This window comes from Morone saxatilis, unplaced genomic scaffold (genome assembly GCF_004916995.1).
Source record: "Morone saxatilis isolate NCDOM2014 unplaced genomic scaffold, NCSU_SB_2.0 Contig20, whole genome shotgun sequence".
Classification (NCBI taxonomy): domain Eukaryota; kingdom Metazoa; phylum Chordata; class Actinopteri; family Moronidae; genus Morone; species Morone saxatilis.
This window is the reverse complement of record NW_023339763.1, coordinates 18,518,298-18,543,270: the sequence shown is the minus strand read 5'-3', so window position 1 is coordinate 18,543,270 and position 24,973 is coordinate 18,518,298. Positions and strand designations below refer to the sequence as shown.

Below are 24,973 nucleotides of genomic sequence, written 5' to 3'. Positions count from 1 at the left end.
GAATTGAATTGAATTGAATATCTAATTTACTATTTCCGTGTACTAATTACAAATATTGATGTGGACACACTACCTTTTAGTAAGAGCAAAGACAGTGTAATAGAAAACTTGAAAGTATGCTGAAAGTCTGATTAAGACAGAGATGTGTGTTCATGCTTTTTAATGTGTATTTCTTACTGTGCTTTGTTTGTGGTGATAAATCCGTGAGTCCTTTTCCTCAAGAGGGTGTAGCGATGGGTTGTGCTGTAGGGCTCTGGGGTGGCCTGTGTGCCGTTGATAGTGGTAATGATGGTTTTGGTGGCTGTAAGGCACACGGGTGTGGTCTGCTGGTGAAGACGAGATTTTCCGGTCGACCTTCCCTCTGCTTCCATGATGTGGTGGTCTGCTGCCACAGTTCTGGTTTAGAGCTGCTAGATTACTGTTACTGAAGCCATGCCCTCCAGCTCGCAGTTTAGAGGTTTCCTGCAAATTTCAAAACCAACAATAGAAATTAATAATGATCAACATTTAGTAATGATTTACTCGTTATACAAGCTTACCTGTTGCTGTGTTGTTGAGGTCCTGTGGTCAGTGTGGTGACAAGGACCCCCTCGGTCATTAAGAGGCTTCCAGTCATCTTGGTTGCAGCGGTGGTGGCGAGGTGGTGATGGGGCATGGGCAAGTAAAGGTAAATGCCTTGATCCAGGATGAGACGACTGAACAGAGAAGCATAAATATCCCATCATAGATGGTATTTTACCAATGGGTGGCACTACAGGAGAGAAATTTACTTTAACAAAGGAAAGAAACTTTACCTGATCAGGGCAAGAGTCCCTTCTCCTCTTGGCCGGACACTCTTCCCTAGAGGGTAAAGGGTGCTGTGGAGGTGGACTGTGCTGGTGCAGTTGGTCTCGCCGCTGGTGGAGGGTTGGCCGTTTCCAGGGTCCTGGTGTGTTGTTTATCATTCTGCCTGGAAAGCTCCTGCGACAGTCTGAAGGGGCCCATCTTTCTGGTGGAGACTGGAGGTCTCTGTTGTTGTGATGCAGGCGAGGACCCCCATGCTAACAGTCAAATAGAAAAAAAGGTAGACAATAATCAAAAACTCAAATGATTACACACTCATAGTTTCAATAACAACATGAACTCTTTTGAAAGTAATGTTGTTCCAGATCTGCAGGTCTCACCACAGAGTTGCTAACATTGTTGTCCCAGTTTGCGTAGCGATCTCCTGGTCCTGTTAGATAACCGTTGTTGGTGCCAGCTCGGGTGTGGAATGAGCGTGTGGAGTTGCGATGCCAGTTCTGGGCCTCAAACGGTCGCTCTTTACCATCCCAAAGACGTAGAGGCTGTCTGTGCCCCTTAGAAATACCCTTGTCCTGGACATGGTTGATGGTTCTCTCCCCCCTAAGCAAAAGACCAATGGAACTCAGCAACAAGTATCATGATTGATTGATTCAAAACAATGATGCAACTACATGACACAAATGGGACTTTATATATCAATATATATAATATATATCCCTGGGGGCAACTGTTCTGCAGCTCAAGAAGCAAGTGAAGTTGTCTCTTCAACTGTTTTAAAAAGCCATGCTTTATTAATCCAAGTGATGCATTGCAGTATGTAACTTATTTTGAGATTACCTGTCCATGTACGAATGATGTTTAAATACTGATTTACTCACCTATTATAAAGACGATTTGATGGTAAATGATGTGATTGATTGCGCCCTTCTTGGCATCTGTAGTAACAACAAAAACATACAGAAAATATCTACTGTCTGAAGACAATAATGCAGCTGAGAGTTGAAAATATACAGCTCATGCAGATATAACAAATTAAGGAACTCTATATAGGAAGCCTTGTTGGTCGTGGCTAGAAGTCATGTAGAAGCCAAACTTACTCTTGACTGGTTTTCAGTTTTTCAAGTGTTCTTTCTTTGAATGTCAAAATCAAAGGTTCCTAAGCATAACATTAACGTCTCAAATGTGAGATGTTACTTCAAGGGAATTTCTTTTTCTGCGTCTTTTAGTGACTTCTTTTAATATCCTATAAGGAAAAAACATCCACTTTTGTAGCAATAAACCTCTTTGACCTCACTGAATATAAAATACATTTGCATAACTTGTTAATAAAGTGCTTCTAGAGTATCTTAAACCCCAAAGAGTTATGTTGTCATTGTCAACTTTCTAAACAGACAACTGGATAACCCAATAATTGCTATTCGTTCACTTTTTATTACTTATCAAAGTCTTTAATTTGACCTTTCTTAGCTAGTTGAACCTACAGTACAGTGTTGCTCATTGCAAGTTATATGCTATAAAGTTTGTGTATTGTATATAGTTAAGGGTTGTGTCTATGTCACACCTCTTTATCAGTCACAACTACTAGCATTTCCAAAAGACACACAACCAGACAGCTACAGATACAATCATATTAACTCGAGCCAACTTCAACTGCTGCAGCTGAACAGTTAGATTGAGGCTTCTCTGAGCTGCAGCTGAGGAAGTTATAGCTTCATTCACCGGAGTCCTGCTTGTTTAAACTGCAGATGGGCTAATGCTCACAGCTGCAGCTGTAGTAAGAGCTTTTCATGAATATCCTCATCACAGTTTCAGTTAATCAGTTAGTCCTTTAAAGTGGTGCTTATCTTGAATCAACCCAGACGACAAAGGCTGAAGTCCCACCTGCTGGAATGACCTTTGCCGGGGAAGTTCAAGTTGTTCCACTATCCGCTGAGTTTAAATTTAATGTATTTTTTTCCAACTCTCTAGGTGTGCAAGGCATTTCTATTGCATCTGTGTTTTTAACTGTTAAGGCCAACAGTGTCACCTTTGACTGCAAGGTTACTGTAGTCTTATTAGAAGTCTTGGTTGATGTTCATGACAAAACATAATGCATGATCATGAGAAAAAAACTGTACCATGGTACATGGTGACCCTGCGAATAGACTACTGTCCATCATATAAAAGATAACACTGTGCAAACACTATGTGTATATGAAGGTGCTGCTGACCTTTGTGTGTGGCTCCAGGGGCGACTGTTTACAGGAGCCCATTGTCCTCTGTTAGGACCTCCAGCTGGATAGGAGTCCCATGTGTTTCGGCCAGAGTACAGCTCTGCTGGGTGATACATGCAGCCTGAAAGACAGATGTTGTTTAATGTGCATGGTGTTCAGATTTTTAATAAATAAATGAACAAATAAATAAAAATGATATCTCATTTAAAGAAAGTCTGACCACATAAAATGCAATATGGAAGTGCTGGCACTTTCAACCAATCAAATTTTAGCGTATGCAAGGACAATGCCCACACCTTTGCATTGTGCAGTCATTTTAATCTGTGAGTAATTCTTACATGTACACAATGCATAACTCAAATGAAGGGATGCTTTAATTCCTGGATGCTTATTCAGAAGACTGCTCTACTCACTCATTCATTATTTGAAAAAGCTTCACATGACTGTTTAATTGGACACCCAGTGCCTTTGCAGTACTGCAATGTAAAACTTTAATGTAGTACTACTGTAATACTATAAAGTGCTACAGTTGTGCACATACTGAAGTATATGTTGCATTTAAACAGCCACACACAAAGTACAGAGGCAGAAATGTTCTGTGGTTACCAGTCTTGGTCTGTGTTTGGGAGGCCCTCCACTTCACACCTGAGAGCAAAAAACAGCCTGTGGACAATACACATGGTTGAGAGATGCATCCATATCTGACTAGAGAGAGAGAAACATGTATTTCCATACCATGTCGACACAGTATTGCTTTTATTCTGGGTTAATAACAAATACACCTTTTATCTCTGTGGGTCTGTTGACATCGAGAGTATGATTTTGTCTCTCTGTGGTAGATTTTATTTCCTCACGCTGTTTTTTTTTTTTTTTTGCTGCACTGTATCTGTGGAGCGGTCATATCATCAGTCAGCCAGAGCTACATTGTGCATTCAGCCTCTCTCTAATCACTGCTACCCAGCAGTTGCCACAGCCAGTGGCCATCCAATGACAGAAAAAAAAAACATGGCACTACGACAAAGGACCATGGCAACCTCACTTTAAGAACAAAGAAAGGCAGAGAAAAAAAAACTGGTTGGGCTGCTGCTGTCTTTTTCTCACAGTATAGTATATAGTATAAGCTCTGATTCTGATAACTCTGACAGAACTGGTGGTCAAATCAACAGCACACATCTTCCATCCAGTGTCTCATGGTTCATCATCAAATGCTAGTTCAGTAGATCTATGGTATGAGAACAGTGAGCTGTATAGCTGCCCGCTGTGTACTGAACCACTATAGCAGATCAGGTGTTTGTCTGGCTGTGTCTCTGGTGTTCACTTTGTCTGACCACAATTTCTAACACTTAGCCTCGTCTGCCTCATCTGCCTCTTTCACTCTTTTTGATTTAAATAGAATACAGTTGCATACAGGTCACCTCTTTTATCATAGACGGAAAAAGACCTCTTACTGTCTCTACTGCTGCTGCCTTACACTTCAACACTATACATTGTGTTAAAGTGAGCTGATCTCATACAGATTAACTTTGCATGCTGAACAGTGCATTTCTCTACTAGAGACAGGTTGCACCTCTATATGCATTCATTTCCCACAGCTATTTATAAATAATATGAAAAACTGTTGTGCATTTTACCACTTCCCTAGTGGTACACGTTTGTTTCATACAGGTTTGTTTGTGGTAAGACGGTTGCAGCTGTGCTATAATAACCTCTCTGTGAGTGCTGAATGAGCTAAGTGAGCCACCTCCTCAACAGTCCATTTGCAACCAGTTGCTAGAGCAACTGAAGCCAGACTGTTCTTGCTGCTGTGGCTTTAGGCTTTTTAGAGTTAACTGCATTTAGATTTATTTTTGGAGGAAAGAGGGCAAAAAAGGCCTTCATGTACATACAATGGTACGTTACAGTAAAGTAAGACTGCATGCCTTTATCCTAACATACAGCACTGTATGTCATCATGTACAATAGACACAGTGTGTCTGGTTATAGCCACTGTAATCCTCATATCACCTCATGTTCCACTAAAATCTGCTCTTTGAGAGACCAGCTTCCTGAGCTACTATAATTCTCTGCTAATGCTAAAATAACCTCTTCATCAACTGCTTAAATCTGTCTTTGCTCAGATCATGGTTTCACAACTTTATTCTCAGACTTGCCTATTTGAGTATGAGTCCCAGGATGGCAACTTGTATTAATGTCACGTCACTGTCGAGCCTGAACTGCGATACATTTCACTATCTGCTTAATTCATACCAACAGCTTGTATACTGTCTTTCACGGTTTGCGCAGTGTTACCACAGTTTTAAACACATTGCAATTTCCCTGTTTCTTTGACACTACACCTTACCCGTACTTTTAACCCTGAGCTTGCTATTATTTGAGCAACATTACACAGAGAGCAGACAGATCATCTGCTGTAGACCCTCCCCTATTGCACACTGGAACACACTTACAGTATTGTAGGGGGGTGCCGGCAGTCAGCAGCAGCTGACTCCACACAACAATGGCTCTGTGCTTCCAATATTAAACCCATCTGTGCAGGGTTAATTCCAGACATCTGGAATTTAGCTCCAAGGCCAAATGATGTCATGTGCAAAAGGGGTTAAGTTGCTGTTGGGGTAAACTTTATTTTACCATATATTTTTGCACAAATGATGCTTTACAAATAGAATCTTTCATTTATTATGCTTGTGGGTGTTTAGTTGACACCTACTGCTAGCTTTAACCTGCTGTCTACACTCCTCAGTCTGCTTCCTCCCTCCCTCTTGTCGCCAAGGAAACCCTGGTCATGTCTCTGTCAGCACAGAGAGATAGCCATGCATCCATTCATGTCCCTGCCGACCCCTGTTTGCCTCTCTAACCTTTTACAATTTCACCACACCGATCCTGTTTGCAATGTGTCAATTGGAGACATTTATTTGTGTGTTTGTGTGTGTGTGTGTGTATGCACACCCCTGTCACAAATCTTACCTTGCAATCAGCACTGAAAGAAAAGGGGGAGAAAGACTGTGGTCTAAATTCGATGATGCTGCCGGTCAAGAATAGCAAGACAGCAGACCCGTGCAGTCTCGGATCCCTTTAAATAGACACGCTCATCCTCCGCAAGCTGGCAAACACACACAGACACACACAGTGGAGAGAGTGAGGAAATACCATAGTCAGTTGGTGCCCAGATGTACAAGACAGGAAGGTTTTATTGTTTCAGATCAAGGGCAGTATCTCTCCTGCATCCCTCAGGTATTGCTGCCATTCTCTTCCTTTCTATTCTTGTCTCTCATTTCCTGCAACACATGCTTTTACACACATCTGCACTGTTGCAAATCTGACCCTCTCTAGACAAAGAAAGGAATGAAATGAGATGTAGGAAAGAAGGGAGAAGAAGGATGGGCCAGTAACCTTTGACAGGCTGGCAAGCTTTCTTTTCTCCTGTCTTTCCTCTTCATGGCCCTGCCCCATTGCCTTTGCTATCTTCCCTACTTGTTTCAACAAGGCTCCTTTTCTTTCTTGATACCCAATATCCCAGCCTCTTCCTTTCTCTTTCAGGCTATGTGCATGGCTCTGCCTATGCCTCACCCTCCCTTTTCTCTGCACGCTGTGTCCTTGTATCCCTGGCAACCGATGATATCATTTAGTCCAGAGCTGGGAGCAAGGCCTCAAGCAAGGAGGGGAGTGTTTGCGTGTGTGTGTGATTTTAACATGGAGGGAGAGGGGTGGGGGGGCTGTAGAGAGTCTATAGGATTTAATTTATACTTCCACATTTGTGTCTTCTTTTCTCTGTTCACCCTTCCTAGATGCCTGCCACCTTTCTAAAGCTTTTCTGCCAGCTGAATAAAAACTATTCATTGTGGAATGAAGACCTGCTGCAGTTTTGCAAACACACTCCAATTTGTGTCCCCATTTGGACAATAATAGCATGCGTACCTCACACTATCTGGAGCTACTTGCTAGCTGCAGTAAACCACTGCAGCTGTGCATCTCTTGCTGAGACTTTTATGTGTGCATGTGTGTGTAAGTAGTAAGGATACTGATCCTATACCATAAAAGGAAGGATGGGCTGCACCAGACCAGGCCTGTCTCTGGTGGCTCCTAGGCTAGCTAACATGAGGAACAGAGACATGAAGAGAACAGATGGAGGGGAAGCGTCAAGCGACAATGTACAGACAGATAAGCCACCCTGCCTGAATGCAGGAACACATATGATTTTATTGGATTCAGGCCTGAAATAGCGTCACAATCACAGAGAAAGAACGTGCAGTATGAGCCGAATATCAATCACATTTCTAAAAATAACATCCCTGCAGCCCCGCTTCTCTCTGCCCTATCCCCTTCTCCCTTTCTATAATAGCAGCTTCTCCCGGTGTATGCTCCATAAAGCACAGCTCTCTGAGGGGTACTGGAATGTACCAAGGCAAGGTCAAGAACAAGAAAAGAGGGGTGTCTTTTGGAAACAATGCAAAATGTACAGCTTTTTGTGAACAAAGACAATGTAGCCGGTTAAAAGGTTCAAAGAAGGCACTAGAAGCACGTGTGTAAGTGTCTTGTGTGTGTGTGTGTGTATGTGTGTGTGTATGTGGGTATGTGTGTCAGACAGCTGGCTTGTGTGAGGAATGGTAATCTAGAAGTGCACGTCCAGGTGGTTACCTAAGCTGGCAATCACATCAACTGAAAGCATACAGTACAGTGCATGTTGTACGTTAGCGACAGTCACCATAGATACCCTTTGTTTATTCTATTTTAACTCAAAACTGTCTGAGTCAAATATTTGAGCCGGTTGTTTTATTAAGACACAACAAAGCCAAAAGGTTTTGGTAGGTCGATGTGTTCAACGCACTGAGCTGAACTTTCAGTGGAGCTATGAGCTGTATGTGACACAGTTAGGGCATTACTTTAAATGGAGACTAATCATCACACTTGGTTACACTGTAGCTTCCTACTACTGTACACCTCCCACAAACACACACACACACACAACAAACAACACACACACACAGACAGGCTGATATTCAACAGTTAAACATTCCACAGAGCACAAATGTAACCACAACACAAGTGTAGCTGCAACAGTCTCCTTCTCTGCATTCATCATTTCACATTTCTGCTCCTGCACTATGTCTCTGCATGTGACCACTGCATGTGAGCATGTTTGTGTGTGTGTGAGTGTCTGAGTGGGGGTTTCATGCATGAACGTGCAGCAGTCTGCAGACACACACACACATACACACATACACACTGCAGTATGTTCAGCCAAGACAGATTGCTCAGAACACTGACACAAATAGAAAAATAAACACATGTAGACAAACACAGAGCAGAGGAGAAACAGAGATACATGTTCACACTTCTTCTCCCACACTGCACAATGCATGCAGCACATTTACATTCAGCCATAAGCACATCAAGCTGCTCCTCTGTAGTCCTCTTTTACCTCTTTTTTTGGTCTTTGTTCTCTTTGTTCCACACTCCTCTCTGCTCCCCTTTTCCTCTCTTTCACTCTTCGCCACCTTGTCTCACCCGATCCTCTCTGTCTCCTTTCTTCCCCTCTCCCCCTCTTCCTGTTTCCACTCCACTCTCGGATGCTGGGGCTCTCACAGCCGACCGATCCATGTACAGAGACTGGCAGGGCGGGCCCAACGAGCTGCCTATCACAAGAGGGGAGCCAATGAGAGGGGGAGAATCTCTTATCTATCACAGTTTGCAGTGAGTAGGCAGGAGGAGGGGAAAAGCAGCAGACAGAGGCATGGAGGGGCTCTTTATTTCCCTCTTCCTCTCTGTGTGTGTGTGTGTGTTTGTGTGTGTGTACAATATGTGTGTGAGAGAGAGAGTAAGTGAGAGTTGGAACATGGCCAGTACAGTAGAGGAGATATTTTAAATCCCTCCACAGCTGTAAAAGAATCTTCTCGAGCTGATAGAGACATGTTTCCCCCCCAATATCACTGCGAGTTGGCATTGTTTTACTTTGAATGCCACATTCTTCAGCTTTGTACACTTATCTGTGCAGAAAGATATGCACACACCTCATGCACATTACCATGCTGCTAACAAAATAGGATATTTAATGACTTAATTAAAGGGGGAAAAGGTCACAGAATGACAATAGACATCAAGACAAGTTTTCTCCATTTGTGTGGCTCTCGGTGGAGCTTTCTGGGTGAACTGGGAAGCGAGGCAGAGTGAAATGGTGACAGAAGGGCTGCCTGCTAGTGTTGGCTGAGCTCAAATGTCAAGTGACAGGATAACCAGGGGGAGGTGGGGCTACAGCTCTAGGTTCATGAGGGAGGGTCTACTCTTTGTGGCTCACAATGCAAAACCACCACTCACTCCTCTGCTCATTTCACCCACCAGCGGCCAATAAAAAGGAGGCAGAGCTGTCGGCCCTGAGTGCACAGCGAGAGGTACAGACAGAGCTGATGAGGAGGCAGCAGACGAGTGTGAGAGTGAAATGGTGGAAGCAGACTGCTGACAGATTTTCTATTTTTTTTTTTTTTTTACCTCTGAAGTGCCATAGCAACAGCCCCTGATCAGCCCAAACGCTATTGGCCAATGCTCAGCCCCATGTGGGTATTTGGACCAATCAGCAGGCTTTGGTGCAGAACTAAGTGTGGACAGTTCATAGCTCCATCATATCTGCTAAATTGAGCCCCCTGGTGGTTCAGTGAAGGCCTAGAAACTGTCTCCTGTAGTTCACAAGTAAAGGGGGCATCTGCTCTGTCGCGACAGTTTAAATCAAAAAGCAAAAAGCTGTCGTGTGTGTGTGGTGTGATGATACAGCAAATGTTTTACAATGGCGCATTTGAACTTAGAAAGTAATTATAGATATCACACTAATGTGGATTTTATTTAATCAGAAGTTATATGATCAAACACTAGTTCAATGTCACAACAAAAAAATAACAAATGTATTACCCATTTGTGTAACTAACAACTAACATTCTGATGTTCTTACAAAATCATATCATGGTAATCTGAGTGAAAGAGAAAAGGAAAAAGTTAAGAACGGTAAAGTATAAACCGACCTGACACAAATTAATGAAATTATTTATGTATAGTACAGAGAAACACCAATCATCATCATATTAATTTACATATCAGAGACAAATTGGTATAACACAGTACTGAATGACCCCCAAGGTACAGCCTAACTGTATTATTAAAATTAAATAACATTAAATTCAAAACAAACTGAATGAATGCTTTACCACACATCACTGTGTTTTTAACATTCAAAATGTGTTTGCTACGCTTTTCAATTGCAATTAGACTTCAAAAAACGTTTAATTTATGTTTTTTATGCACTTATCATTAGCAGCAGATTGGGAACAAGTAACAAAAAGGCCTACACTGCCCCCAAGTGGACAATATATATTACTGCATGATGACATACTGGCTTGTATGAACGTGCAGGACGTGAGGTAGACCGTTTTTTATATGTACAGTAGAGTGGTGCTAAAAATACAGCAGAATAGGTCAAAATAAATAAATAACGTATGTATTACATTAAACTGGCATACTGCATTTATTATATATTTTAAATCACTACATGCTGTGTTGCTTCCAGGACCAGAACTAATCATTACTTTCTTTAATTTGCTTGAATTTGTCATTAAATCTCTCAACAGCCTGGCACAGTCATATTTTTAAAAATGCTTATTCCAGGTCAGCCAGACATGTCTATGAACTGACACAACTATAACATTTCCAAGCCAGTCGGAGAAACACGAAGCGGTAGAGGGTTTTATTAGAATTATGTTTGTGAAGGATATTGTATGAGAATCACAGACATCTTTAATCAACCCTAAGAACAAACAAGTAAACGGACAGAAGATGAGCTACCCCAAAAAAGAGCTATCCAAGTCGATTGGACCAATCCATGGACTGTGACATTCCACTCAGCAGCAGTGAAATGCTCTCACTCTCCTACCGATGATGAAGCAGCAGAGGGCAGCTGAGCTGGGTCGGCACTTGGTCTGAATTTATAATTTTAATTGGTAAAAATGCTGACAGCTGAAAAATGTCTGTTCACATAACTGCATCATCAGCCCCAGCTACATAAGTTATGATTGTCATAACTCAAGATTAGATCAGAGAGGCAAGCTGGTCCCTCGATGAATAACAACACTCAGTCACTCTAACTGACTTATTAGGGCAGTGAAGGATTGTTGCTCCAGCTAATCTGACAAACAGTCTGCATTTGCATAAGACAGACTTGAGCAGGGGGCAGGACAGCACCAGAACCTCCAGCCATTGATATGCAGCACATTTTTATTTCCTTTATATTTCTGACATTGAGATCAGTGGCTTCCAATCTTTTCTGTCAGACGTATCCCCACAGCCCTGTCAGAGGAGCTCAATTACCCCTTCACTGACACCAGCAGTCATTTGCATTGGTTCTAAACTGGATGTTAATACAATTAGTTATATAAAAGCAGCATTGTGATGATAATTTGATAGCACAATGATGTTTATTGATTGCTTTTAGCGAGCTATTTCAACTGTTTATCCATCAGTTTCAACTGCACCTTTCACTCTCCAGGGTGTTCAAGTACAGCTCTGTGGATACAATTCTTCATCAAATCATAATTTCTTTAGTCTCCTTTTTGCTCATTATTACTTGAGCTACTTCACAATCTTTCCACGTACCCCGTAGCAAGTGCAGAGGTGCCCCCTAGGGTAAGAGTAACCCTGGTTGAGAATCACTGATTTAGATGATAATACGGTGGCCCTGAGAGCTCAGCGCACTGCAACTTAAGAAAACCCTCGCAAACAGACAAAACACAAGCCAATTAAGAAAACATCTTCATCAATTTGACAACACATGAGCAACATTTAGAGAAAAAAGTCTGGAAGCACTACCAAATGAAGTTCAGTCAGGAAGACTAGTTTTTGTCATTGCATTCACTCCTCTCTTGTGCTCGCAGTTTCCTTGCTGTCATTATCAGGGACTGTCAATCATGATAGCGTCACGCCTGCATTGTTTTATTTTGAAATATGTTCATTTATGCTGCTGTTATGCATGCTCCTCCACCTCCCCCATCACCCAGTATTTGCAGATTAATCAGCTTCATTATTTCATCAGCCTCAGCAGAGTCATCAGCCACCACCACCACCCGTGTCTGGGGATTTATCTTGATGCTGCTCAGGGCAGACGCCCCTCGATCACAAACATGTCCCTGTTCTCTTCCCCTCCTATACCCCTTAAAATCAAAAAGGCCTCGCAACCCCCCTCATGAAGCTTTGGCGAGCCCTAGTGGGGGTCCCGACCCCTGTTGCTGCACATGTGCTGTCAAACGGCGAGTATGATTTCTTAAATTTGCTTGTGTGTTTTGTCTATTTGCATGGTGCAGTGTGTTTAAAGAGATCTAGGACACTGACAGGACATGTAGTTGGTGAGTGGATCAACCAGTAACCCTTCTGCTGTATGACAGTCAGTGCAACCACCAAGCCACATGGTAAATTGTTGTCAAATGATACTTGCAAAATAAAGAAAGCAAAACACAAGTGCCCCTTGCAGTAATGGAGAGAGAGAACTGTGCAGCCGCAGCCATCAAATGGTAAATGTGTTTAATAAAAAGATGAAGAATTTGCATAATGTGTCCAAGCTGTTATGAAGGACTAAGGACTAAAAAACTTTGGAGACAGGAAGAGAGTTTGAGATGGATTAATTGCTCTGTACACAGTGAGCAGCCAAAATAGGTCAAGCACCCATTTTGGCAGAACATTGAACCATTTGCTGTGCAATACTCAATCTACTTCATGGAAAATTAAGTTTCTTCAGTTTCTATTAAGTACTGGGTTATTTTCTTTTTTGCTTCTTCAGATTCATCATCTTCACATTTATATATAATTCTTTTCTTGTTCAATAAAAAAACACTTTCATTTCAGTGGGATCTCCTCCCCCTCCTGCTCTAAATACAAATACAAAGGCTCATAAAATATTTATTAACTCTGATCTCTGGTAATTATTCCATTATATTCCAAATGTAACTATTGTCTTTAATTATTAAATGGCAAACATGGTTGGGCCTTTATGCACAGATCATGAGGAGTGTGTGTACACTCTATCATTATGTTGTAGTTAAACTTTCATGCTGTATCTCTGTTCTGCCCATTGGGTAATCCACCACTCACGCTGCATAGTACCTCTGAACTACACTTGTCACTTAAGGCCTTTTGTTCATCACTGAGACAGATTAGACAGTTTTGCATTTTACCATTACATTGATAACACGTCTCTGAATATCCTATTCCAGTGTCCTGTGTTTCATCACCATACTCCAGGTGAACCAGAATTCAGGCTTCTGTGAGAATCGATTCAAACGAACACGCTTACGTCACTGGAAAAAAAAGGATCTTGCAAGGTCAAAATGTTTTTGCAAGGGCAAGTTATTGCAGCAGGTTTTTTGTGTTTTACATTTTGTTCCAAATGGGGGCTTCAAAAGTGGTTGGCTGTCGTTCTCAGTAGGTGTGTTGGTTATGAATTCCTTGTGCTACTAAGGTGAATATGTAGAATAATGACATGTTAAGAATTTCACTGCAAACATAGAGGAGTCAATGATCCAGTAGCTTGTTACCTCACCATTTGCACCACAAATACAATATATATACTATATATATCTGCCCAAAACCATAACCTCATAGAGAAATCTGAAGGACAAACCTGACCATTTTGTTTAAATAGCCTTAAGCCCCTAAGTTCATTGCAGTACCTTTGCTTCAAAAGGAGAAATAAAGCCTAAAAATATTAATATTTAGGACAAAATTCAAGAAAACAAACAGCTTTTTATTCAATATTACTTTAGAATTGTAGGTGGGAGCAATGCAATGTCCTGCACATCCACGCCCACATGTGTCAGAAGGCCTGTCTCCACCTGCTTTGCATATCTGCTCTGTGACATTTAAATCATAACTGCAAACATCTTCTGTCATTGTTTTTGCAGCAGCCACAGTAGGAGACACAGAGGAGACCTCTCTGACCATGAACATGTTAACACCTTTAGTTTTAGCCATTTTGATCATCTGTCTTTTGCCCCTCACGTCAGCAACGGTCGTCCAAGATTTTAATCATGTAGAGAGATGCAAGGACTCCCTGTATATGGGGACACCACCGCGGGGGATCATCGACACCAAACTGAAGAAGATCTGCCAACGATACGCAGACAAACCGCGTTATGTGACCCTGTACGACCCCCAGAAGCGGATACCAGTCTACTCAGCTTACACCTTCAAGAAAACAGAGGGAGACAGACGTGTGGACTACCCTTGGATGTATGAGCCACAGGTAAGAGACTTTGAGTGATAGTTCAAGTTTGCTTATCCACAAAATATAGAGAAAAACTTTTTTCATAAAGTGTTTTTCATTCATCCATTTTTATTGTTAACCAGGTAGCTCACACTGAAGTATAAAACCTCTTTCAAAGAGGGCTTGGCAGCAGCTGGAATAGACAGTAGGTCTAGACCAGGAGCCAGGGGGACACTGGCTTTGTATAATTCCCATATTATTGAAAACCCTGCTGTAAGTGCTCTTTATGTCTCCACAGCTGGCAGAAGTGGATGGCAATGGAAACATGCTGCCCTTCCCCACTGGTTACCTGCACATGAAGTTTGAGGACAGCCAGGCAGTCCTGGATGACTACTCTGATGTGGTCCTGTACGAGAGAGGTCACCTGAACCCAGACCAGCACCAGTCCACCCCGCACGACCGCGCAGCCACTTACACTCTGACCAACGTGGTCCCGGAGATACGGGAGTTCAACATCGGACCCTGGCGCGAGTACGAGGAGCGCATCCGGGTGCGCCTCAACAACTTCTGCCGTGGCACGGCCTTCATCGTCACCGGGGTGACCACCAGAGGCAACACGATCCGTCGGAACAACCAGGACCGTGTGGCCATCCCGGAAGATGTGTGGTCCGCATACTGCTGCACCGACTACGACCGCAACGCGCCGCACGATGTCCGCATCCGCTTCCCGTCCCACGCGGCCATGGCCAAAAACGCCAAAGAGGGCAACAGCGTCCATGAGATGCCGGTCCAGGAGCTTGAGATCCTTCTGAAAAACAACATGGACGTCGACCAGAACCTTCAGATCTTCTATGACAACTGCATCTCTCCCTCACCCCTTCCTCTTTACCTCCAACACACTATCTGAAAGCTCTCCCTAGGCTTACTCTCAAGATAATGGGTGGCTTATGGTAGACGTGTGCTTTCCCCTCCTCAAGAGTCATTCAAAAATTTAGATATTGTCATTTAAAACTTCCCTTACAGCTCTTAAAACTTAAAGAACTAGTTTTTCAATAAGTTTAATTTATTAATGCTTTCTATCTGCCCTCTTACAGAAAATGACAACATGACAAAGGGAGCTAGTTTGTTTGGAGAGGGACTGTAATAGTGATGTGTGGTGTGTTATGCAAACCCATTTAATAAACTATCAAACTTTACTGGCTAGTGTGATTACTTGTCATTTATGCACTAAACATTTTAATATGTAAAATAGTGAACTTTCACTAAAGCTGAGGTCTCCTGTAGTCTTTTAGGTTAAACTCTTGTTAAACAACCTGGATGTAAAGCTGTGATAAGCTTAGAAATAGCTTCCTTTCCTCATACTCTTGAGCATATGTGAGTTTGAATGTTTGGCGCAGCTATAAAGATTGGATTTGACTTTTATGGCTGTCTGATGGGTTTTATTCGCTTTAATCATTTAGTTAATCTGCTTGTAATAAAAGTCTTTTGAATATAATAAAAGATCCATGGGCTGTCGCATAAATTTGTTGTAGAGTTCTTTAAGTTTTTATCAAAAGACCAACAGGATCTGAGAAGCCTTGCAAACTTCCCATGCAAATTGTATAATTTAAAGACAGTAAGAATAACAACTGAGTATCCAATAAAACATTTACAATGTTTAAATATTACCTTTGTGAATATCACATCTCAAAGGCATGTTTGACATAACTTATATTGGGTTTAAGTTTCATGATGCTGAAGAGATCGTCTTTACATTTTTCAGAATGATGTTTCTATTTGCAGTTCCAGAGGAAGAGAGAGAAGAGAAGAGAGTTAGATCCATCATCCCAAAATGACAGTGAGGATAGCAAGGCTGACTTTATTTATTTTTTTAAATAGAGGCTGGTTCATTTGGGTTAGAAGCAGTCATTTTCTGATGCAGCAAGTCCTCTCAATAAAGTTGCACACTGCCACCTAGTGAGGGAGGGAAAGTATGTTTTGTGCTTAAAGGGAAACCAACAGTGTCATTATCTGCAGAGGTAATTGTGTTGAGAGCAAAAGAGAAATGCAATGACATTACCCTATGCATCAGTCATCTAAACAATTGTGCAATCTATTTACAAAGTTATAACAAAGATGATTTTGATTAATACAGTGCACATCAACCATAAGAGTTATTAGACCCAGTGGGGTTTAATAACTTGCTTCTTATTGCAGCAATAACTCACGGCAGTTATTCTAATCCAAAAGTATAAATTTGGTAATCCAAATATGAAAAACTATTAAAAACTATAGAAAAGTTTTAAAAATGGATGCATGGCACACTCGTTCAAAGACAATGTACACTTGTGCAAGGTCAGATTTAGCCCCCCCCTCCTTTAGGGAATTGTATATTAATCCCAGCTTGCAACACAGCTGCGGCAGGGTTTGCTTATTGAAATGATTTATCTTTATTGTTTTGCCTCTAGTCTACCTGTGATAATTCATAGTGGCAAGATGTAATATGGGAAAAAAGATCAATTGATTAGAGCGCAAATGTGACTTTGGAGAGGTAAAAAGAGGTGCAATGTGGTCTGAAAGTGCTTCACCACTGATACTACAGAAATAAATGTATCTGTGGCAAAAAAGGTATTCAGTTATTTCCACATCAGGGCTCCAATGAATGGAAAGTTGTTAGCACAAATGTTTTATCCAACAGGACCAGTGCACCAGTCTGTTCCAGTATATTTGCTGTAATATTGATTTATTGTGTACAACAGCTGAATAAACAGAGATCAGAGGCCGATTCCCATCATAAAATTGGTGCTGCCAAGCTATTTTAGGCTTTGAAATTCAAATCCTTCAGATAACTTAAAGACCTCATGGAGCGAAAGTCAGAACTCAGTTTGTGTGGTTTAGAAAATGAATTCATGGGAAGCTGAGCTTTTGGAGGCTTCATTTTATGGCGAATGCTAGCTATATGCTAAAAAGCAACAACAAAACTGGAAAAAAAGAAAAGATTTTTTTTTTTTTATGATGTCTAAGCCTAAGCACTCCTAAAGCAATAAACACAACAGTTACAGTGGTCCTGACTATAGTAATACAGGAAAACTGTGTTAATCTATCTAGTTCCTGTTAGCTGAGTAGCCACATCATTTTCTTCTTTCTAAAAAAAACAAAAATAAAAAACCATCACTTCTTTCAAGCCCCAATAATCAATATTTTAAACACGGTCAATAAATCACATTGACTTGACCACTGTAAACTTGATTGTTTGAGGAAACCGATTGCCTTAAACCATTTAAATTTACTACCTAACCAAACTTAATTAAGTTAATTGTACCAATTTCATTCATTTAATTGAAGTTAAAACTAGTAAATAACTGATTCTCAGCATTCCTCCGTAATGTGTTATTTATCTGAATAAAGTAAGACTACCTTTAATGTATCTTCATTATACAAATGTTACAACTTAAATTGAGTTTACTCAGTTTTCTTCCACTAAAGCAAATTATTACATTACCTCATACATCAAAAGAGCTGACGTATGATAAAAACAATTAACAATTAATCGATGGTCAAAATGGTAGCCAATTAATTTGGCCGCTATGGGGCTTACATTTGTGTAATGATATGAAGTCAACTAAAAGAAAATGAGTCAGTGGAACAAACTGGAATTATATCACCTTAAAATACTGCACAAACGTAAGTGCACTCAACTGAGTTACTTCAACAATCGATTTCACTCAGATTGTTTTGGAGGATTAAGCTATGTTAGCGTACTTCTTTCATCAAGATAAGTTGATAAACCAGCCAACTCTACAGGGCTTTGTAGCTGCTTGAAGGTCTTTAAAAATTCTCAAAAAAGTCTCACAAATATACTAATCTCCATTTTCAACTGTAGCAGGCAGCAATGAGCAAAACATTTTGATATCCTGACTCTACACTACCAATAGCAAATACCGAAAGTTAGCAACTAAGCTAGCTAGCTGGGGAAACAAGCATAGCAGCTAACTAACGGCAGAGGTTTTTCTCAGGAGTTGGTGGAGGTCAAACCAAAGCTTAAAGGTAAAAAACACAATTCTATGTTAAAGTTAAAGTTATTTTGCTGGTCGTCTATACAAGCAATTGCCTGCTAACTGGTTAAAGCCAGGAGCCGGCTCCCGTCCGACAGCCAATTTCTTATTGTCTTTCTTTTTTTTAATAAATGAATACAAGACAGAATAATAGGATGATCCTAAAAACATATAAAATACAAACCAGAAACGCTTCACTATAGTCCCAAGCACGGTGACACTTTTGCATGTTGCATCGGTCGCCAACATACAAAACATATTTCGATAGAAATAAAACGTTCAATACATGTGTAATAGTGTTTGATGTTTTCACATTATTTAGCATAATGTCAAATGATGGTATTCTTTAAATTATGAGGTTAAATCATAAATGTACATACGTACCAATCACAGGTCAAAACATTGCTAAAATTGTCTGAGTTATAACAACCCAGAGGTGGAAAATGAAACTAAATGAAAAGCTCTCTTATTGGTGAGCTGAGCCAAATGATCTAACCCACTAAAAAAAACTAACTTTCCATCACTACTAACATTAAAAGTTGCTCCTGGATGTGAGGGTTTTCTGCCCCCAAGTGGCTATAAAATGTAATACAGCTTGTGTTGCTTCTCTGGCAATGTGACAAAAATGGCAAAGCATTTGTTTAAGAATGTCTTTTAATGTTTTCCAGTTCAGATACACAACATACAGTGTGTAATAGCCTCTATTTGAAATAGAAATATTAACTTTAATTCTTTCAACCCCTTCTGGTCATTATGCTCACTCACAGTATCTTGAGCTTCAAGCAGGTTACTGAATCAGACTAAATGAAACAGACAAACAGGTGCAAGCCTTCACTTTTCCATTCCAGCAATAAATGTTATAATAAGATATTTGGATCCTTATAATGCTTTTTCTTTTTCCCCCCTTACCTTAAGCCAACATCAAAACTGTAGTGTAAACATGTAAACTTGGTGAGTGTGCTTCCATTATCTGTTGGCTGTCCAAACCCTTGTTTCAACAAAACCCAAAAATACTGTCTTTGTAATAGTGTTTTTGGAAGCATGGGCAACTCAAACTCACATCAAACAGCTGGGTCAATTATCCCATAAACAGAATGTGCAGACAAAATTGCAAAAGGTAGCAAAACAACCACCATGATTAGAGTCTGAAATAAGACCAAAAAGAGTACAAAGGATTTCACAACCTCCCAATTACAGGTTATACTGTATGACAATGCTCAAGACAACGTGAGACACTAACAATTTAATCCACAGGCATCACAAGTAAAGTTCCTTGATTCGTGGTTTGTTTTGAGCACATTTGAAATATCCTGCCTCTCGTTTTTTCTGCCTCATTTCTCAAATCATCCCTATTTCCCCTTCCTTCATCTGTTCTCTGCAGCTGTTCTTTGGCTTTTTAACCAATGAAAGGACTCATTTCACTGAAAAGCTGCCTCGATTGATAGGATAGTGCCAGGTGTGTACGTTATGCTTTAGACAGCCGTATATGCAGTAAGAGCATTTTTATCACCACAACATTAAGGCTAACCTGAGCCCTAAGCATTCGTTTCCGTGTTTATGTTGACCTCAACCATGCTGTGGATATATATATATATATATATTTAATTATTCACGTATGTTAACAGATGTACTTATGTGCCAATAACCTATTGGAATTTGCCCTTGAGACCTAGGAAATAAAAGGAGAATAAAACATACGCATAAGTGCTAAAATCATGTTAAGTCATCTAAACTTGCACCTGTTGTCACAAAGAAAAGATCCGGCCAATCACTCAAACCAAACGACAAACATAATATTTACAAATTCCAGTTTGTTCTCTTACACTTAAAAAATGTACAGTTTGTTTCATGTGTTGGTTTTTGTTCTTTTGTCCTCGCGGCTCCAGTCCAGTGTGAGGGATGGCAGTCTGGCTCCAGAGTGTCGTTATCCTAAGCAGACAGGATACAGAACATCACAAGGCGGGGGAAGGAATCCCGCTCGCCTTGTTTTTGTGGTATATGGTGTATGAGTAATGTCTGTCATTAAAGATTTTTTTTTTTCTTAAATCAGGTTTTTAGAATGCATCGTCTGTGCATTGACAGATCATAATGTAGCTGACGAGCTATCTCGCCATCGCCATTGAATCACTGTCAGCGTTTGTCCAGTGTTGTCCTAATGTCACTGGGGTTTTTTTTTTTTTTCAGAATTGTCCAGAGTGTGACCCGTCCCTGTGTTCAGTTGTGCGAAAGATGTGAAACGCGCGTACAAGGCTTTCTCACCTTTTGACCATCATAAATATATCTTATCCTTTCTCCCGCCTTGCAGAAGGGAGAATCATGAAACAACAAAAGAGCAGACGAAAAGATAACTGTCAGGCAGTCTTCAAACACTTGAAGCACGTGGTTAATGTCAGTCACAGACAAAAACCTTATTTAGACTATTCATGTAAAGTAGTTGTTTCTTTTTTTTTTCTTTGTAACTCAAAAAAGTGCTATCTTCAGGTGAGATTGAGATGCAGTGACTGCAAACTTGACGGTTGCAAAAAAATAAAGAGAAACAGCAAAAAGAGGGAGGAAAGAAAAAGGCTTTGATCAGTCTTTCTGGTAGTTTTGCGGCACAGCCTCAGTGTTAGGAAATGAAAAAAATAAAGAGGAAATATTTACTCTCTTTGTTATAATCATAGTTTACACAATATTCATCTCTTAATACTTTAATACCTTTTTGAAGTACCACAAAGTGCAGCTGATATTAAAATAGAAAATTAAAATGATTTTCAAAATAAAAGAGAAAAAAAAACAATGAAGAACAAGGCAAATCATTGAAATGACAAACAAACTTCTCTGTCCACACTCTTTATAAAATAAAAAACATCATGCAAATATCCCAGACAGCAAAGTAGTTAATAAAACTTTATATTCTTTTTTTCTTTTAAACGAGAATATATTGAATCTGATTTCCCTTTAAAGAAGAGACCAGCCACAGTGCAACATTGAGTGTAATTAAAAAAAAAAGTGTGTGGATCAAAAAGAAAGATGAAGGGGTTGGCACTTTTTATGATGGTAATTCCTTTTGTAAGATACAGTCAGGATGGACCTCTCCAGGCGGTCCACTGGACGCCAGTGAAAGAGGAACTTTATCACAGTACTTGGCACCAAGAATGCTGGTAAAAACGAGATATCAGAATATCTTTTTTTTCATTCATATCCTTACAATTTATTAATAATACATCATTTACATTTGTGTTTTTGTATAAAAGACTCCAAAAGGAAAAGAGAGTCTAGAAGTGATTGCGAGAGAGAGGAAAGGAGTGAAGATGGAAATGGATTATGTCAATGGTTTAATAAAAAGAGCTACGAGGGCAGATGCAGAGAGAGAAAGAGTGTGAGGCAGTGAAAAAGAGAAGCAGTTAAATGGGCTGAGATGGGGATACAGACAGAGAGATAATGAGTGAGAAACAAATAAAGTAATGGACATGATTAGAGCCTGTGCGGCGGAGATGCACTGAGCTCTAATGGGCAGCCTGGATTCCAGGTTGCATCCCACAGACTGAGTATGATTCAGTTATTTCCTGTACCGCCCAACAGTTGAAGCCCCAATCTGGAAATGTTTTGAAAGCATCATTTGTGAGTAATACAGATTTTCAAAAAGCATGACTTTGGATGGCGTTTAGGTCGCATCCTAACTGAAAACAGGTACATAAATTTGTAAACAGCAGAAATTAAGTTTTAAAAACCTATGAAAAACTCATGCTTGAATGTCAAATAGTTCATTCTTGTACTTCCAGTGCTGTCAATACATTTCGCACTAAACAAAAGTCTCCAAAATCCGAACACAGAGACAACTGTTGGGACATAGCGCTCAACACAGGGTGCCAAATTTCACTTCCAGATTGGGCCTTTAAAGCTGCAATTTGTAAGTTTCAAGAAATCACCGCTTTATGACAGACAGCTTGTTGGGGCATATGTTGCCTCATACAAAGCTGCTCGCTACTGTATTATCTTTTCGCTAAATGGATGAGAATGAATGTATGTATTCTATGTCAAACATAGTTTTACATTGACACAACAACACATGCGCAAAACAATCAAGCTACACATAAGATGCCTGACTGATTGTGATTAGCTCAATACCTCTTTGAGAGAGAGCTACAAGCCTAAAGCTGCGTTTGGTGGCTCACCTAGTAAGCGAGAGATATTGAAAGAGCTGTAACAGGGCAAAGCAGTATGTACCTATGACAGGATTTTGGCAAAGGAGCTTTTTTAATCAACTCCTTCTTGATTTATGATTTCGTTTTAGAGGTATTTCACTGCTTAAAATCTTACAAACTGCAGCTTTATTTGAGGGCTTAATGAGAAAAGACAATGATATAGTAAAGAAGAATAGAGGGGGGTGAGAGTGGATTTGTATGGAGCAGTTTGTGTGGTGCGTCTCTTTAAGCCCAGAGTGGGGTTGTGCCTGGTCCTATACACGGGTGGTGGAGTGTTGGTGTGGCAGGGCATTGTTGCTGTGGCTGGGGACAGGTGTAGTGGAGGGGGCCGGGACTGGGGGATAAGTGTTGAAGGGGTGGAGGGGCTGCATGCTGCTGATGGTGCTGGGGATCATGGTGATGGTATTTGCTGTCATCAGTGGCACATCCTCCGGTGCCCGCCGCAGGGCCAGCGTGTAGTCAGGTGGGCACACTGGCGGTCGCAGGGGTTCCAGGTCACCGAGGACGCCGCGGGAAGGGAGGGGGGTGCCGTGCTCCAGCTCCACTCTTTGCTGCTTCATCTGCAGTGACATCAGCTCCTCTTCCTGACTCAGCGCCAGGTCATTGTGCGGTGGGGCCCCTACAACTCCCATGCCAACACCCATGCCCATCGTAGTGCCACGTTGCGGGGACAGTCGGCGGTGACGTCTCTGCATGAGTTCATGACGCTTATCCCGTTTGTAGTAAAGCGCGGCAAAGGCCAGCACATTCAGGAAAAGAAGCGAGGCGCCCACAGCAACTGTCACACTCAGCTCGGTGGAGTAGTCCCTAGTCTCACTGGGGAAGGGAGGGTAGCGGGGTCTCTCTGAACCATCGGGCTCAGGATCAGGCGGATAAGTGGAGATTACAGGGTGGGGTGTGGAGCGGGTGCCAGGGCTGTGAGGGCCCTTCCAGCGGTTGGTGCCTCCGGGTGGCAGACGAGTTGTGATGGAGCTAATGATTTCCTTGTGGAGGCTGTGGAGATGCGGCACCAGCTCCAGCCAGAAGGCCACCTTGTTGGCCCGGTAGTTGTCTCTGACCCGGGGCTTCAGGCCGATATGCAAGTACTGCTTGTCTTTGGAGCTGAACTTGGTCCAGATGACCTCCTCAAAGCGGTTGGGCTTGGTGTGGATGAAGGTGGTGTCCTGAGGAACTGGCAGGTTTGGATCCCTGGCAGAGAGAAATAATCAAAATATTCTTTTATGCTAAGGATTATTAATCACTAAGTTATTAACTTAGCATTACCTGTGTTGCTAATACAGCGATTAAATATACCAAAAAACAAGAACAAGACAAACAAGCTATTTGAAAGAAGTCAATCATCACTGTGTTACATATCATCTTTTGAATACTACATACTGTACACACTGTGTATTACTTTATATTTTAATAAGATAAATGCACTTAATATCAGAAATTAGTCATTGTTAAATTTGGCATTATACTAACCCTGTCTTTGCAAAGTTGGTCCAATATGTCATGACTACAGCACTGAGCATGACATCGTTCTTGGAGAAGTTACACGGAAACAGGTCAGTGGCTCCCACCATGGGAATCCCAAACACATAGGGGATCTCATCTCCGTGGGCTGCGTCTGCCCAGTCTGGCCTTGCCTCAGTCTGACAGTGGTGGTGGAAGGTATAGAAAAAGACGGGCGACTGGAACTCAGCGTGCAGTTTGGCAGTGGCGACAGCCGGGGCCACCCACTGATGGTCCGTGAACAGAGCCAGGAGGGTCTTCCTCCGCATGTCACTGTTGTCCCGGTCAGCCCAGTCTGTGTACATGAACTTTATGGTTTCCCTCAAGATATCTTTACCTTGGAGGAAACAAAAAGCAACGTGAGTATGCACGCAGTTAAAGTGTGTGGTTATCTGCAACATCAGGTGGAAGAAGTTCTGCTACTTCAGTGTGCTGTTTCCTCATGCCAAATAAATGATTAAAGAAGTTATCTGTTCATCTTTTTTTCAGTTAGACAACTGCTCACAGAGGCGAATCAATGTCACAAGCGGGCCTTGAGGGACCACTACAGCTGCAATGTGAGGGTCACATTACTGACGAAGACAGACAAAGGCGTCAGCAATCTAGTTTTCGGTAGACTCACTAGCTAGGAGACAGTTAATTAGTGAAGAAGTGCAAAAGACAACTGTCCCTGCAAAATGGATCTACTTTACAGCAAAGGGAAGAACGCAACAGAGCTTGTTAATCAATCTGCTGCGTTTATTTATTGAACTCCATTACTTTTTGACATAGCAGTATTTTGTAATTGTGATTCGAGTGCAAACTTATAGTTAATCAAATTTTGAACGTTTTTTCTGTATTACATTTCTATTATCACAGTGTTTTCCCTCAGGGTCTTTAATGTGTGGGTGTGTATCTCAGCATTAGACTCCTACAAGCTCTGTTCAGAGTGTCTAGGAGAAGCATCAGATAAAGAAGAGCAAACATCTCAATGCTACTGACGCAGAAAAACGTGATTGATTTTCAAATATCAACAGCCAGCAGTACACA

At 41.2% G+C, this 24,973-nt stretch overlaps 3 protein-coding genes across 4 annotated transcripts in view; 1 reads left to right on the top strand and 2 right to left on the bottom strand.

The window, feature by feature from the left end:
* Window positions 1–8,571, bottom strand: part of LOC118331548 (lysine-specific demethylase 6B-like) — a gene marked incomplete at its 3' end in the record, with an annotated part of 15,765 nt that extends 7,194 nt beyond the window's left edge. Inside the window, 9 exon segments of the mRNA XM_035666566.1 lie at window positions 178–462; window positions 540–695; window positions 795–1,040; window positions 1,164–1,383; window positions 1,662–1,718; window positions 2,994–3,117; window positions 3,603–3,659; window positions 5,961–6,096; window positions 8,416–8,571. Coding sequence (XP_035522459.1) covers window positions 178–462; window positions 540–695; window positions 795–1,040; window positions 1,164–1,383; window positions 1,662–1,718; window positions 2,994–3,112 — 1,083 coding nt within the window.
* On the top strand, window positions 7,325–15,422 carry LOC118331549 (endonuclease domain-containing 1 protein). Of its 2 annotated transcripts, none has more exons than XM_035666568.1 (4): window positions 7,325–7,519; window positions 8,582–8,687; window positions 14,027–14,265; window positions 14,525–15,422. In XM_035666568.1, exons 3-4 carry the CDS (start codon window positions 14,080–14,082, stop codon window positions 15,131–15,133), a joined length of 795 nt encoding a protein of 264 aa, XP_035522461.1. In that variant the 5' UTR covers window positions 7,325–7,519; window positions 8,582–8,687; window positions 14,027–14,079; the 3' UTR covers window positions 15,134–15,422. The 2 variants fall into 2 exon arrangements, with proteins under 2 accessions (XP_035522461.1, XP_035522460.1); XM_035666567.1 differs by having other exon boundaries at window positions 13,925–14,265.
* Window positions 15,423–21,081: 5,659 nt separating this feature from the next.
* The window catches only part of nlgn2b (neuroligin 2b), a 68,039-nt gene continuing 64,147 nt past the window's right edge, over window positions 21,082–24,973 (bottom strand). Inside the window, exons 8-9 of the mRNA XM_035667218.1 lie at window positions 23,915–24,281; window positions 21,082–23,635 (exon numbers count right to left, since the gene is read on the bottom strand). Coding sequence (XP_035523111.1) covers window positions 22,702–23,635; window positions 23,915–24,281 — 1,301 coding nt within the window. The 3' untranslated portion in view covers window positions 21,082–22,701. The remainder of the gene's footprint in view (window positions 23,636–23,914; window positions 24,282–24,973) is intronic.